This window comes from Mus musculus, chromosome 9 (genome assembly GCF_000001635.26).
Source record: "Mus musculus strain C57BL/6J chromosome 9, GRCm38.p6 C57BL/6J".
In the NCBI taxonomy this organism is placed as follows: domain Eukaryota; kingdom Metazoa; phylum Chordata; class Mammalia; order Rodentia; family Muridae; genus Mus; species Mus musculus.
In genome coordinates, this window is record NC_000075.6 from 14,536,390 (window position 1) to 14,550,880 (window position 14,491).

At 47.6% G+C, this 14,491-nt stretch overlaps 1 protein-coding gene across 8 annotated transcripts in view; it reads right to left on the reverse strand.

The window, feature by feature from the left end:
- Positions 1 to 5,576: 5,576 nt before the first annotated feature.
- Positions 5,577 to 14,491, reverse strand: part of Amotl1 (angiomotin-like 1) — a 121,009-nt gene continuing 112,094 nt past the window's right edge. For all 8 annotated transcript variants that reach the window (XM_006510667.3, XM_006510666.3, XM_006510670.2 and 5 more), the window contains 3 exons: positions 14,003 to 14,232; positions 12,142 to 12,417; positions 5,577 to 11,509 (listed from right to left, as the gene is read on the reverse strand). In XM_006510667.3, coding sequence (XP_006510730.1) covers positions 11,403 to 11,509; positions 12,142 to 12,417; positions 14,003 to 14,232 — 613 coding nt within the window. In that variant the 3' untranslated portion in view covers positions 5,577 to 11,402. The remainder of the gene's footprint in view (positions 11,510 to 12,141; positions 12,418 to 14,002; positions 14,233 to 14,491) is intronic.

Here is a 14,491-nt window from a genome sequence, read left to right on the forward strand (position 1 = left end):
TCAGCTTTAAAAGTCACTCATGTCAGAAGAGGGACAGACCAGTCAGGAATAAATGGAGTTTTGCCTCACCTGGATACAATGGCCTGCTGGGATATAGGAAACACATCACACATACACTTGTGTGCATGCATGCACTTGCATATACATATAACATCTTTTGGTGGCAGAAAGCTCTGTCATAGCTCCTGCTTTATCTTGCAATTTAACTTCTGAGCACAATTGCAAGGCTATCCTCCATTGTGTCCAGCAGGGATCTTAGCAGAGACTGTGTTTACTTCACAGTGTACCACATACTGCTAGGAATAGAACTTCTGAAATGAGGGATTTTTACCCACAGAGAACAAAGGATAAAGAGAAAGGTGAGTGTCCCAGAGATGTGTCACAGTGCTGCAAGCACCATGTCAGGAGAAGTCAGGAGGATACGGGCAAGACAGCTCAGAAAGTGCTTGTACTGGCTGGTTTTGTGTGTCAACTCGACAGGCTGGAGCTATCACTGAGAAAGGAGCTTTAGCTGGGGAAGTGCCTCCATGAGATCCAGCTGTGGGGCATTTTCTCAATTAGTGATCAAGTGGGGAGGACCCCTTGTGGGTGATACCATCTCTGGGCTGATAGTCTTGGATTCTATAAGAAAGCAAGTTGAGCAAGCCAGTAAAGAACATCCCTCCATGGCTTCTGCATCAGCTCCTGCTTTCTGACCTGTTTGAGTTCGAGTACTGACTTCGGAATAAATGCTTTCCTCCCCAACTTGCTTCTTGGTCATGATGTTTGTGCAGGAATAGAAACCTTGACTAAGACAAATTGGTACCGGCATAGTGGGGTGTTCCTGTGACAACCTGAGCATGTTTTGGGAAGACTGTGGAAGGACTTTGGAACTTTGGGCCAGAAGATCCATTTGTTGTTAAGAGCTCTGTGGGATGTTGTGTAGGAGCTTGGAAGATAATGTTGAGAACAGTGCAGAAGATGGAGGCCTGGCTTGTGAAATTTCAGAGGGAAAATTAAAGACTCTTTTCAGGGTCATTGCTATTTTTGATTCTGTGGTTCTGGTTAGCTGGGCTGAAGAATCAGCTGTGATTAACAAGATACCAGAACTACTAAAGTGAAAACTTTGCATTACTGGGACTATTGATACTGGTTAGCTGGAGCAAAGAAATTAGTGGTGATTAAGAAGAGACCAGCATCATTGAGGTGACATCTTCTGGGAAGTGTTTTCTGAGAGCACAGAGGCTGTGTTCCAGAGATAGCCAAGGTTGTACCATGGGCTGTGGCTGGACTTAGTAATGTGTAAGAGTCACCCAGGTGGTACTGGTTTTGAAGGCATGAAGTAGTCACGCAGAGCAACAGGCTTGGCACTGTGAGAGGCCATGGAAGGCCATTGGTGAAGGTGCAGCCTCAGTTGCAATTGATAGCCCAGGACTGAAGGGGTCATGCAAAGGAATTGAGGCTTGGCACCATGAAGAGAGCCTATGAGAGGCTATTGTTGAAGCCAAGTTACAGTGGAAGACAGCAGCCAATACCATGAGATATCCACCAAGAACAGCAGCAGCAGTGGAGTACAGGCAGCTGGAGCCTAGAAGACAAGCTGTGTGCTACAAAGGACAGGGTTGGAGAAGTGACCCAAGCCCTTGGAGGAGCCCAGAAGATCATGAGTTGGATCCCAGACATTGGACAGTTGGAGTTTAATTTTTGCTTTTGATTGTGACTGTGCCCTGATGTTTTTCCCTCTTTAAGGAAGAAAATATTTTAGTGGAGTCCACAGTTAAGAGACTTTTAATTGTAAAAAGACTTTGGATTTCAAAAGATATTGGATATTTTAAAAGGATTGAACTTTTAATATGTAAAGACTGTGGGACTTTTAAAATTGTTTAGATCTTGGGGATGAATAAGAAACTAAGGGTTGAGGCTTAATAGTGATGTGTTTGTCTGTCAAGTTGACAAGGGGTCAATTGTACTGGCTGGTTTTATGTGTCAATTTGACACAGGCTGGAGCTAACACTGAGAAAGGAGCTTTAGCTGGGGAAGTGCCTCCATAAGATCCAGCTGTGGGGCATTTTCTCAATTAGTGATCAAGGGGGGAGGGCCCCTTGTGGGTGATACCATCTCTGGGCTGGTAGTTTTGGGTTCTATAAGAAAGCAAGCTGAGCAAGCCAGTAAAGAACATCCCTCCATGGCTTCTGCATCAGCTCCTGCTTCCTGCCCCACTTGAGTTCCAGTCCTGACTTCCTTTAGTGATGAACAGCAATGTGAAAGTGTAAGCTGAATAAACCCTTTCCTCCCCAACTGCTTTTTGGTCATGATGTTTTGTCCAGGAATAGAAACCCTGACTAAGACAGTGCTCATCCAAGGCTTAAATGCAAATGTTCCAGAAGTTGTCTTCCTGGACACCCAGGGTCTGCCAAGAGCCATCCTTTTCGCAGTCGTAGACATGTGCAGAAATGGAGTTTCCCATTTCCTTTCTCTGCTTCCTGGATGCTGTGAAGGGATTAGTCTCCACTGTCACACAGTCCCCTGCCCTGCTGTGCAGCCAAGTGACAAAGCATGGGATCTCTGAAACTGAGCAAAATAAATCTTTCCTCTTTTCAATTGCTTGCCTCAGATCATTTTATTATAGCAATGGAAGGCTAATCGATAACTGGTTTAAAAAGGAGTGGCTTTCAGATTCAATATGCAGATGAGGGCTCCAGTGGGAATTGTTCTAGGGATTATTGATGTTACACAGTGATGAGAACTTGAGTATGCTTTGTTCAAGCCCCAAGCCATTGTGGTGGGGTGAATACACAGGTGATGGACTAATGGCTCTGGTGGGGTCCCAAGCCTCTATGATGGGCTGGATACACAGGTGATGGACTAATAGATCTGGTGGGACCAACCTTTCATCATGTGGTATCATGTGGCCCTTCCTGGCTACTGGAATACTGGTCATGCTTATATTGAAAATGGAGAGCAATGAGCAGAGTGGAAAGAGTTGAAAGACTTTCCAGTTTAGACAGAATAGTGCACAAAAAATTGGGCCAAGGATGGCATTGTTGAAGAGATTAGCATCATTTACAAGAAGCCAGCAACTTTGTCCTGGGACAACAGGGAGCAGACTTTGTTCTCACCCCTTCCTCCTGTCCTCTCTTTTGCTGTGCCTGTCTGCCATGAGGCTCCACTTGCTCCACCATGTTCATCCTGCCACAGTGTCCTGCTTTGCCACAGCCCATAGTGATGGTGCCACACATTAAAAGGGAAGCCTCCATAATGGAATACCTGGAGTGTTTCCTTCTTTAACATGAATTCCTCAGGCATTTTAGTACAGTGATGGAGAGCTGTCGCAGATGCCAAGTGAGGAAGGTGCACATTACAGTCTTCAACTATAGAACAACTGTGGTCTGGAAACGGTTCCTTGGAGTTCCAGTGGCATTTGCATGATGTTATTAAAATTTCCAGAGTTTAGTATGCTTTCCTCTGTGCCACTTAATGACTACCAACTGGGACACTGAAATGGAAATTTAAATGTTTTTGTTTTTTTTTCATGGTAATCAGAACAGGAATGAAAGAATTTTCCAATGAAATAGCCATTTCCCACATACTTAGCCAAGAGTAATTGCTCCAAGTCTGACCAGGAGATTCCATCCCAAGCTATTGGTGGACCAGTACTTCTCACCTGCTTAGCATCCTTGCCTCCCAGCTTCCGTCCACTCTGAGCACACTGGGAAGCTCATTTCTCTCTCCTTAGCTTGGCTTTGTTTGTAAAATGAATGGTATTCAGGCACATGGCTCAAGCTGGAGAGCTATGAATTGCTCATAGGCCATGATAGTTCCTTTGGTTTCTGGTCCTTCCTACCTAGGTTCCAGGCATCCCTGATGGCTTCACTAGATCCAGACAGCATTCCTTGAAATAGACATGTTCCAAACCTGGAGCAAGAGTTAAAGGCACATTTGTGAGCCCTCGCAACATGGATGCTGGGAACTGGACTCAAATCCTCTGGAAGCACAGTATATATTCTTGTAACCACTGAGCAGTCTCTCTAGGCTTCATGTTTTCTTTACACACAAAAAGCACATTTCTCAGTGTAAATGGGTCTGTGAAGGGCAATTTCTGAGGAAGGGCTTAGGTTCACAATAACACAGAGTGAGATAATGTGCTGGAATTAAGAATGTTGTCCTGGGCTGACCTTCTCACAGCAATGTGTGCATCCACCTAGCCACATGTGCATCCTTCAGATTCTATTTACACGGCCCGGTGGCTTCTGGACTGGGGTCTGGCTCTGGTATGTGAGATGCGCACATGGGTCCCTCTGCCCCAGCACTGGGATCCACTCTGCAGAGTCCCATAGAGACTGAATCCAGCCCAGTGCCTTGATGCCCCACGTGCACGTCAGAATGCCAGTGCAGAAACACTCAGTCTCCTGGTTCCCAGACTGCCTAATCTCAGAAAACGTTCCGTGGCTCATCTGCACCAGAGACACAGGGTGCTCCCTGTTGTTGAATGTGACACTGGAGTTTATTTGTATTCTTAATGCGCATAATGTTCTCAGAGTGCAGAGATAGCATTCTGTCAGAAACTACATTTTTAGAACAATTGCTTTCATTCAACAAGTTATACAGTATAACACTGGCCCAATAGTAGCAGCTATCTTAATAATCATTTATCCCATTTTAAGTGAATCCTAATTATTACATATAAATTACCCCTAAAAGAAAGTGTTTGCCCAGAGGACTCTTCTGGGTAGAAGGTGGGATATATAAGAAGCCAGGCATACTTGGGCTTCAACTCTTCACCTCTAGGGACGCACATTTGTTTTGAAGGCAAGTTCAGGAAGACCAGGGTTGAAGTCCCTGCCCTACCACCTTTTGCTACTGTTTGTTTGAGCCTCAGTTTCCTGGTCTTTACAGAGGGACAGAGACTAGACTACTGTGAGGACTGAAGGGGACCATGTGCTGGTGGGTGGTTTAGAGCTGCCTCCTTCATCCTCTCTCTGAGATCATGCTAGAAATCCCTCCCATGCCGCAAGACAGACAAGTTTCCTCTCCAGCAGACATGCCAGAGATAAACAAGGCAGTGGTTCCAGTCCCTGACGCCAGGTGTTCACGATGTCCGCTGTGTCTCACTGAGGCTCCCTGCCTGAATTCTAGTTTATCATGAGACTCATTGTTATTTTCTGGTGGCAAAGCAGCTACCATCTTCCTGCCCATCCTGCAGCACAAAATATGTCTACTTGTGGTTTGCTCCCTGGTATCCAAGCTGCTTGGATGAATCTCCAAGGCAGAGCTGTTTCCCACAGTCACAGGCCACCATCCATGAGCCCTGCCTCCCAAGATGCCTGCATATGATCAGAGAGAATGTCCCTTCTGCCTCCCCCCACTCTCCCACCCACCCCACCCCAGCACAGCCTCTCACACTTCTTCCCTCCACAGCCATCTTCTCCAACAGCTATGACTGTGTCTGTGTGGGCTGAGGGTCACTGTGGGCAGCCACAAGGCTCTGGGGCTAGCATCACGAGGTGTGCTCCATGTGCAAGATCTCAGTGTGACATCTGAGCTTCATCTATGTCCTCTGGAGGAATTAGGAACAAAGAAGGTAAAAGAGGAGCCAATTTGCTGTTTTAAACATTTATTATTTACAATATTAAGGCACAAAGTTTAAGCAGCAAAGAATAGGAAAATCTTTGGCTGACCAACAGTATCCATATTCACTGTGGGGGGGACTCCCCAACTCTTCACACAGACCCATCTGTACAGATCTGTACACCACCTGTCAATGCAGTCCAGTAACACAGGTGCCAAAGGTTACACATGGATACCAGAGTCCGCTGGGAAGTGCGGCACATGCCCCCAGCAGAGACACACACACACAACCACACCTATACACACACAAGGCAGTGGAGAGAGAGGGCAGTGGCCCCAGGTCAGGGTGAAGCTGGTACCAGTGTTGGCCCTGGTTCACAGAATTTGACACAGATTCTGTGAGCACCTCACTGAGGAGGGGGCTCCATTGTCCCTCCCTGGAAACATTCAAATACAAGTACTGTGGCTGCCTGTCCCCATTCTACCTTGTAATAAATACTTACAGGTGTGTATGTGAGAACAGACTCTCAGACAAAGCCACGAGTAAACACAACAAAGGCGGGAAAACGTGAGAAGCTGATTCCAGAAGCTGCAGCCTATTTCCTGCCTCGGAGGGAGGGCAGAGTCTTAATTCAGCTAAGAAGCAAAGTCTCATGACGAACACACACCTCAGTCACGGCACACACAACAATAACATGCACTTAAGAATATCCATTTTACAGAGTACCTATTGGCTGTTCATATTTATATGTACTTAGGTCTGTAGTGTATGCAGGGGTTGCACACATATGAAGCCTGGAGAGAGAAGCGGGCTTGAAAACGAGGCCCTAGAGGTTGCAGGTACTAATAACCCTTTTCCTACACATTAGGTAGTCTTCTAAAAACTGTGTGTGCGCACGAGTGTGTGCGTGTGCATGTGTGTGCATGTATGTGTGTGTGCATGTATGTGTGTGTGCATGTTCATGTGTGTGCATATATGTGTGTGTGCATGTGTATGTATGTATGCATGTGTGTGTGTGCATGTGCATGTTCATGTGTGTGCATGTAAGTGTGTGTGTGCATGTGTATGTATGTGCGCGCGCGTGCGCGCGCGTGTGTGTGTGTGTGTGTGTGTGTGTGTGTGTGTGTGTCTGAGTCAGAGGACAACTTGCTGCAGTTGGCTCTCTCCTACTATGGGGTTCCTGGGGATCAAACTCAGGTCTTGGCTTTGGTGGAAGTGCCTTTTCACCAAGTCATCTGATGGCCCTGGGGTTCTGATTCTGACTAGTTGCCCTATGTTCGTTCCCTTGTGCTGGAACAATGTGGGCTATTTTCAAAACTTAAATCCATTCTCAAAAGACAATGACCTCTCACTTCAAAGGGAATCCGAGGAGCAGGCCAGACCTTGGAGGCCATTGTGCTAGAGGAGTCAACAGCCATTTTACATGGGGAGCCCTGTAGTCCTCCCCAAGGAGCGAGCTCACAGGAAAACAAAAGGATTTCTTTCTCTTTCTTACATTTCTTTCTTTCTTTTTCTCTTTCTTTCTTTCTTTCTTTCTTTCTTTCTTTCTTTCTTTTTTTATATTGAGAAAAATTCCACCTTATATGTATGCACTTACATATAATGTAATATACCATTCAATTACTAAATGAGAATAGGAATCCACTGAAAGGCTGGCCTGGGTGCACCCCGCACACACACACACACCCGGCCCCCTTGAAGCCTGGCTTCTGAGGTTTCTTATTACACAACCTGTTCCACGGAGCTGCACCACAAACTACTGCCTTTTAAAAAGTCCTCACATCAGCTAAAGACATTTAAATCACACTGATTAACTAGAAAAAAAGTAGAAGAAAGTCAACATGTATACTTAGTGGCTGAGTCGGCTTTTAGGGAAGTTACAGGGGGCTCGCTTTTCTCTAGCATCACCATTTAAGAATGTTTGACAGACCTTGCTTCCAACATCCACAAGACCCCTTTTCTTAAAGAGGGTGTGAGCTCACCTGGAGAACACATAGAAACAAACCCTGCTCCATCCAGTGCAGACAAAGAAGACACCATGTGTTTAAACAACACAACCTCCCACTCAGGATGGCTCTCTGCAGCCTACTCACAAAGGAGCTGCTTGAAGACACCTTGTGTCACAGTCATCTCCTCCTGACAACACCTTGTGTCACAATCATCTTCTCCTGACAACACCTTGTGTCATGGCCACCTCCTCCGTCTCCCAGATCAGCCTTATCTGACTGCTCACACCAATCTCTGGGACTCGGGCGGGCTGCAGACAGCGTCCCCAGCACAGCAGCTCTGGGAAGGGAGGAGCTTCAGCCACTTTATTAACTATGTGTGAGTGGCTGGAGCAAAGCAGGACAGAGCCTCTCTACAGGGGATACCAGAGCTTTTGTCCCGAGTGTCAGAACCACTGGATTCTTTGTACTGAGGCCAGAATTCACTTGGAACAACTGCCTCTAAATCTACTCACAGAAAAATGTCAAGCCTTATACATGGGCTCCAAAGAGAGACCTCTGCGGGACGGAACAACACAGGTCCCACCATTCCCTGTCTCCACCCCTAAGGAAAGCTGGGTGTGGAAGGGAGCAGCCCCACCCTGCAGGCATGGTGGGGACTTGCTGAACACTCCACGTTGCTGGTCACTAGCTTCTGAGAAACAAAGAACAATGTCAAGTGTTTAGCACACACTCTTAATTCTTTGCAAATGAACGTGTTTTTCTTGGCAGCTTAGTGCTATGAACCTCCAGAGAGAAATAGTGCTTACACATAGAAGAATCTACTTACTGAAACCACAGGGACAGAGACATGATCTCAATACTTCTCAGGTTCCACACGACACCTGGAAGTATTCAGACATCACCACACTGCTCACTCAAGGACAAAGCAGGATGCTGGCCAACCACCACTAAGTGCCACAGCCTTTATTTATCCTTTCTTTATCCCAAGAGAAGACCCTCAAGTTCTATGATCAAATGCTCCAAGAGATCTGAAAACGAGCCTTCTGCACTATGAGGAAGGACTTTTATTTATTTATTTTTTTAATTTGCTTTGTAGTTGTGCTTATAACAGAACATGAAGACTTCCATCCACGCCTGTGGATGGTGGCGGTGTGGTTAGTTATATGAGGCTTGGGTTTAGTCCTGTTTTCAGGCCCTGAGAGGTGTGACAGCTTCCCTGTGTGCACACAAGTATCACAAATTGGGCCACAGAGCACCAGGCATAGCGCTGCGCATGTTCAAGGCCGTGCAGCCTGTGACTGAGCCTCTTGTTCTGAGTCTTTGCTTTAAGTGAAGCTTGGAGATGGGCTGTATGCCTCCTGGGTCCAGCTTCTGCATCTGAACAACCAGGAGGGAGAACCTGGCCTCGTTTCTCTGGTGCTTTGAGGACCATTCAACAGGCACTTTTTCTAGTGCTTTCAGTTTGTACCAAAATACCTATGTAGTACTGTTGTTTGGTGTCGAAAGAGTTTAGATCCCATGAACTCCCCAGAGCACAGCGAGGCTCCCGAGTGCCTGGGGCTCCTCTATCATGCACCCTTCAAGAGAATTACAAGGACAGAAGACTGAAGGGCCTCTATCTGAAAGCCCATAGCCCATCTCTCTCAACACGGACTCTTGAACAAAAGCCACAGTTCACTTGCAGTTAAAGCCCTGGTCTGTGTCCCCTTTGTTTTCAGACAACTGAAACAGACTGACAACGCAGGGAGGCAGGGGGCTGGAACAGGAGACTTTCTGTCTGTGTGTGCAATGTGTCTGGAACACGTACACTAGAATTTGAGTAAACTGGGCAGTGTCTCACTCCTATGCTGGGAGATAGCCTAAGTTTGGGGTGGCTCAGACATGGTCTCAGGGCTGGAAGATCTCACCAATTCCCCATCTCTATACCCTTCCCTTTCTGGGTTTGTCCCCAACATTAATAGGAGACAATATGTTCTTAAGAGAATTAGTTGCCATCAACTGAACAACATGCCCTATCCAAAATAGTTCCTGCACCTACCTGCTTCTGTCTCAACTGGCAAGACCTCTTATGCTGCCTTCTCACTCCCTTCCCCACAAGGCACAGGGCAAGCTCAGTACTCAGGCTGCAAGATCTGAGAGAAGAGTTAAGGAGGGGGTGGGAGGCTCCCAGCCTGGTTCCCACTGCCAAGTGGAGTGTGGGTAGTCTAGTCCCACCTCCTCTGTCTTGTCAGATGGTCCAGGGTCCTGTAGGGAAACACCACTGCTCTCTCCTCCCCTTGCCTCTCTTCTTCTCTGTTCTCCAGGCTACGTCTCTCACAATACATGTACCACCTCAACCTGGGGAGGCCACAGTCTCATCCTAGAGATGAGTCCTAGGACACATGATCCAAGCAGAGCTCTCTGAGCCAAGCTATTTTCAGTGCTGCACTTAAGAGGGACTTGACGTCACAGAATTACCACTTTTCATTTTTCTCTTGAGCCAAAAAGGAGTGATGAGGAAGGGGACTTGGAAATAAACCTTACTGATCTGGAGATAGTTCACCCTCCCCTGGGCAGCTTCTTCTGGGGTTTCCAGGAAGCCAGCTTCCACAGCAATGAACATGAGAGCTTGTGGCAGCAGCCTCAGGTCCTGCCTCTTGTTCATAGGGACTCATTTCCATGACTTTGCTGCCTCACTTCAGGTAAGTCGTGTCCCTTTCTGTGATACTGATTGTGCTGTGTGTCTACCAGTCTGATGGGTTATGAAACAAATTCACAGGGAAAAAGAATTGATCAGGGATGGCACTGTGCTTATCAACAGCAACCAGGGCAGAATGGGGCAGGGGAGAGCAACAAAAGACCACCTGAGAGCTTCAAATACAAGAAAGGCTGGGGATGCCTGCTGAGACCTCCCATGCTACCTAGAGAGCTCTGGGTAAGCCATCATGGGTTCCTGTGGCACCTATTCACAAGGAAGTCTTCCCCACAGGGCGATGGGGTGTAATTGTCAACCTCCTAGCAAGAGTGTGGACGTGAGAGAGATGCACATCAGAGGCATGATGTTATGTCAGCAACTCATGGACTCCTCAGCCAGGTATCTCTAGCTCACAATAAGGCTGACAGCTGCAGTTCTGCTAAGCAAAGGTGGGAAGAGCAGTTGGGGTGCCAACACGAGGCTCTGTCCATCTGGACACCACAGCAAGGATGGTAGTCTCCTAAGTCCCATATATAAGGAACTCTGCTATGTCTAATTAAACAGGAAAAATACAACAATAAAATAGTAAGTAGAGATGAGACAGATAAGCTCAAAGAAATCAGGATGGGTGAGGGCAAGGGCATCTTGCTCACATCCTGCTTAGAAAATACCATCCAATCCAAACAAGCAAAGCTTCACACTCTCTGAAATCACAAACCACAAACGAAACAGCCAAGAAGGTGACAAAACTTGAAATTCCCCATTATCCTGGATGTATTTGCTAAGGACACCACACACACACACACACACACACACACACACACACACACACACACACACCATTATGCCGAGATGGGCTTTCAGGATTTCTAGCAGATTCTTCTTAAACCAAACCTGCTAAAAGGCAAAGGGAACAAGGGGATTCCAAGGAAGGCCCAGCTCTTCTTCATCTGTTTATAAGCCAAGAATGGGGAAGCATGGAGCCTCCCTAAGACATACAATTTCTCTACAATGGAAAATTCCACTCCTCCTCCTTCTCTACTCTGCTTCCAAGCCTACATGCGTCCTCTCTCACTCCCTCTGCAGATAGTGAGCCAGCTGTTTTGGTAACATTGTGACGAGTCCACACCTGTCCTGGTTTTGCAGTTGCTACTGCAACTGCCCATCTGGAGCTCTTCTTTCAGCCTCTGTTCTCATCTGTCAGCATGCTGGCAAGCGCCACAGGACGACGCTAGATGAGCACTTCCATCATCTCGCCATCTGGGAACTCAGGCTTGTGCAGCAAGTTGCTGACTCGGCCTCTGTGCTCCGATGCCTTCCCATGACCAGGAGAGTTCTCTGCCAAACAGAGAGCAAACATCAGCAGCCTGCTCTTCAGTGGGTACCTTGGCTTTCTGAGCACTCTTTATTATGGAACCATTTCTAATGTCATGCCTTGTCCAAGCATCTACACCCTGGTGTAGTCATGGGGAGACTATGAGAATCTCCCAGTGGGAGGTGCAGAATGGCTGGAGGGGGCTCCCAGAGAAGACAGTGTCTTCGGATTCTGGACCGAGTAAAAATCAAAGAGAAAGCCAGCTGCAAATCAGACTCCCCTCCCCCGTTTCCTGTCTGCCCAGATGTGAACAAGTGCCTCACCCTTCAGACACTGCTACATTGACTATACCATGACAGATTGTCCCGTCCCCCAAACCATGAACCAAAGTAAGACCTCCTTCTCTCAAATTACTTATGTTTGTTCTACCTACCCCACCCCAGGGGGGAGGAGGATAGAACACACATGTCACATGTCACCAGGTCACTAAAGCTGGGTGCTCTTCTTCTGCAGCAATGGACTAAGCATAGCTAGGTACACTTTAGTCCCATGACAACAAAGAACACATGGTCTGACGTGGTGACCAGCACTGGAACACATGGTCTGACGTGGCTTCCTGACCTCTCCAGGCACAGTGGAGGGAGGGGCCACATACCCTGCTTCTCCACGGCTCCTTTGGCAGCTGGATGCTTTAGGATGGGGCTGTTGGAAGGGGCTGTGCTCAGCCTGCCACGGCTGGGGAGGGAAGCCATGCTGGGCCAGAAGAGCTCCGTGCTCTTGTCGGTCTGTGTGCTGCTGTCCTTGCTGCCCGTCTTGGCGTGGGTGCTGCTGGCCGATGTGGTAGAGGCCGGAAGGGACAATGCAGAGGCAGGTGTGGTCGGCAGCAGAGGGGCAGATGCCTGTCCCTGGTGTTCCTTTCCCAGCAGGAATCCTGAAGGCAGAAGCAGCAGCTTTTAAGGATAACCTGTTTTCCCTCATTTCCTTTTGTAAGAAAACTTGTATTATTCTTTCGAGATTGGGATAACTTTATTTACTCAATAATATAGTTAGTAAACCTTAATAAGTACTTGTGTGCATGCTTGACAAAGTGAGAAATACTCCTGTATCATGTGCCCAGTTCCATATAATTAAATTCTTTATGGAGTTGGTATTTGTATTCTAAATTCAAACAGAAAACCACGTTGGACCAGTGGGGTAGTTCAGGAGGAAAAAAGGGGTCCATTGGTGCCCTGAATCCCATCTTATGGATGCCCGGTGAAACTCCAGAGTCAGACACAGTAACCTAGTGGTAGGGGAAGGGATGAGATGAATCAGCTGCCCAGCAATTAGGAAGGTGGATGGTCTCCAAGTCCATTCAAGTCCATTATGCATGAGTTGGGGAACCCTGAGGTCCTATGCAGAAGTCTGTGAGGGTGGTCTCCACCTGAACCCGAGCCTCTCCTGTTTCTATGACTGCCTTATGGGCCCCAGTCACACTGACAAGGAGGTATTCTGGTACAGACCATATGTCCAGTCTTCCTTAGGTCTGTGTAACTCTCAGGCCTCATATCGACCTGTTAAATGTTGGGATAGAAGCCCAGGCATGGCAATGTGTACCTGAGTGCTCATCACACAGATGTCTCCTAGAGCAGCTTCCAACAGAACTGAATAAACTCAGACTTCTTAACTAGACCTGCCTCTCACTGGGTTGGGAACTGTTCTTGCGATCCCAATGGATCCTCTCTGATGAGGTGAAGTTATAGGGCTCACTGGTAGAGGGACTTCAAACAGATGTTCTGGTTCAGAGCTTTGACACCCCCCCACCCCCCCGCCACACACACACACACTCTGTGCTTACATATGGAAGCTCTTATACTCTGTGGGACAAGTCAGCCAGGCCCATTTGAGGCTCTGCGCTGGAGAACATTGACGCCAAGCATATAAGAAATGAAAATGTGTGCCGAGTCAGGGACAGGTATCAAAGAAGGGATAGATCCCTGAAGTTGCTGTGAGGCAGGGTAAGGGGACTGGGGACTTGGACGTTTCCTTCCCAGCTCACTGGCCCAGCCTGTGAACCAGCATGTCTGCACTCTAGCATACTACTCCATCTAAGATCCACTCCTGGAGAATTCTCAACATCCTGCCTGCACAACACAGAATGACCTAATCCGTGACACTGATCCTCCTGGCACATTCCTTGATCCTTTCCTGTTCCACGGGTATAGACACACTGCAGGGCAGTTGCAGAGATGGTCCCAGAGTAACATTCTGAGGGACTTTAGGCTTGTCCTGCTAAGACTTGTTAACAACAGTGACAAGATGAGTCCAAGCCCAAGAGCTCACATAACCTTTGGAATCCATGTATCTCATTTAACCCTCAAAATCCAACACGTTTGGCTTTCCTCCCCCTTTGAAGAATGCATAAGTTGACCTCAGGTGGCACCCCAGGCCTAAGCAGTGATAAGGTGGTTGGCTACCTCAGGGCTTCTATAGGTGCCGCTCTCTATATGCTCTCTTCTATAGGGTCCTCTTCTCACCTATACTCCCTTTCCAGGTCGTCTTCTCTTCCTTTTTCTCTTCTGTCAGCTGGCTGCTGGTAAGAGAAGTCTGGCGAGAATGTGTCCCAGTGGCCGCAGCGATGGATGGGACAGAGCGGGCAGGCCTCAGGCTGGCAGAGTCCGTCTTCCCAGCATCCTTACGGGATCGCTGCTGCAGGACCTTTATCATGGCATCCTTCTCTATGATTTTGGCATGGAGGTTTTTAATACTGTAAAGCAAAACCAAAAAAGAACAAAGGTTTCACTAAAATGCCAGTTAGTTAGAAAACTCTGGAATGCTTGTCTCAGGGACTTTCACAGTGAATCTGAGATTTGGGGTGGAGAACGGCAGAGATGGTGAACCATCAGCAATCTGCAAACTTCTCAAGCTGTGCTTTCCATGCTCTCCAATGTAGATCCAACAGTGCACCTTCCCGGTGCCTCAGCAGATGGGGGAGTCCCAGGAGGGCTGTGACAGTAGCCATCTGC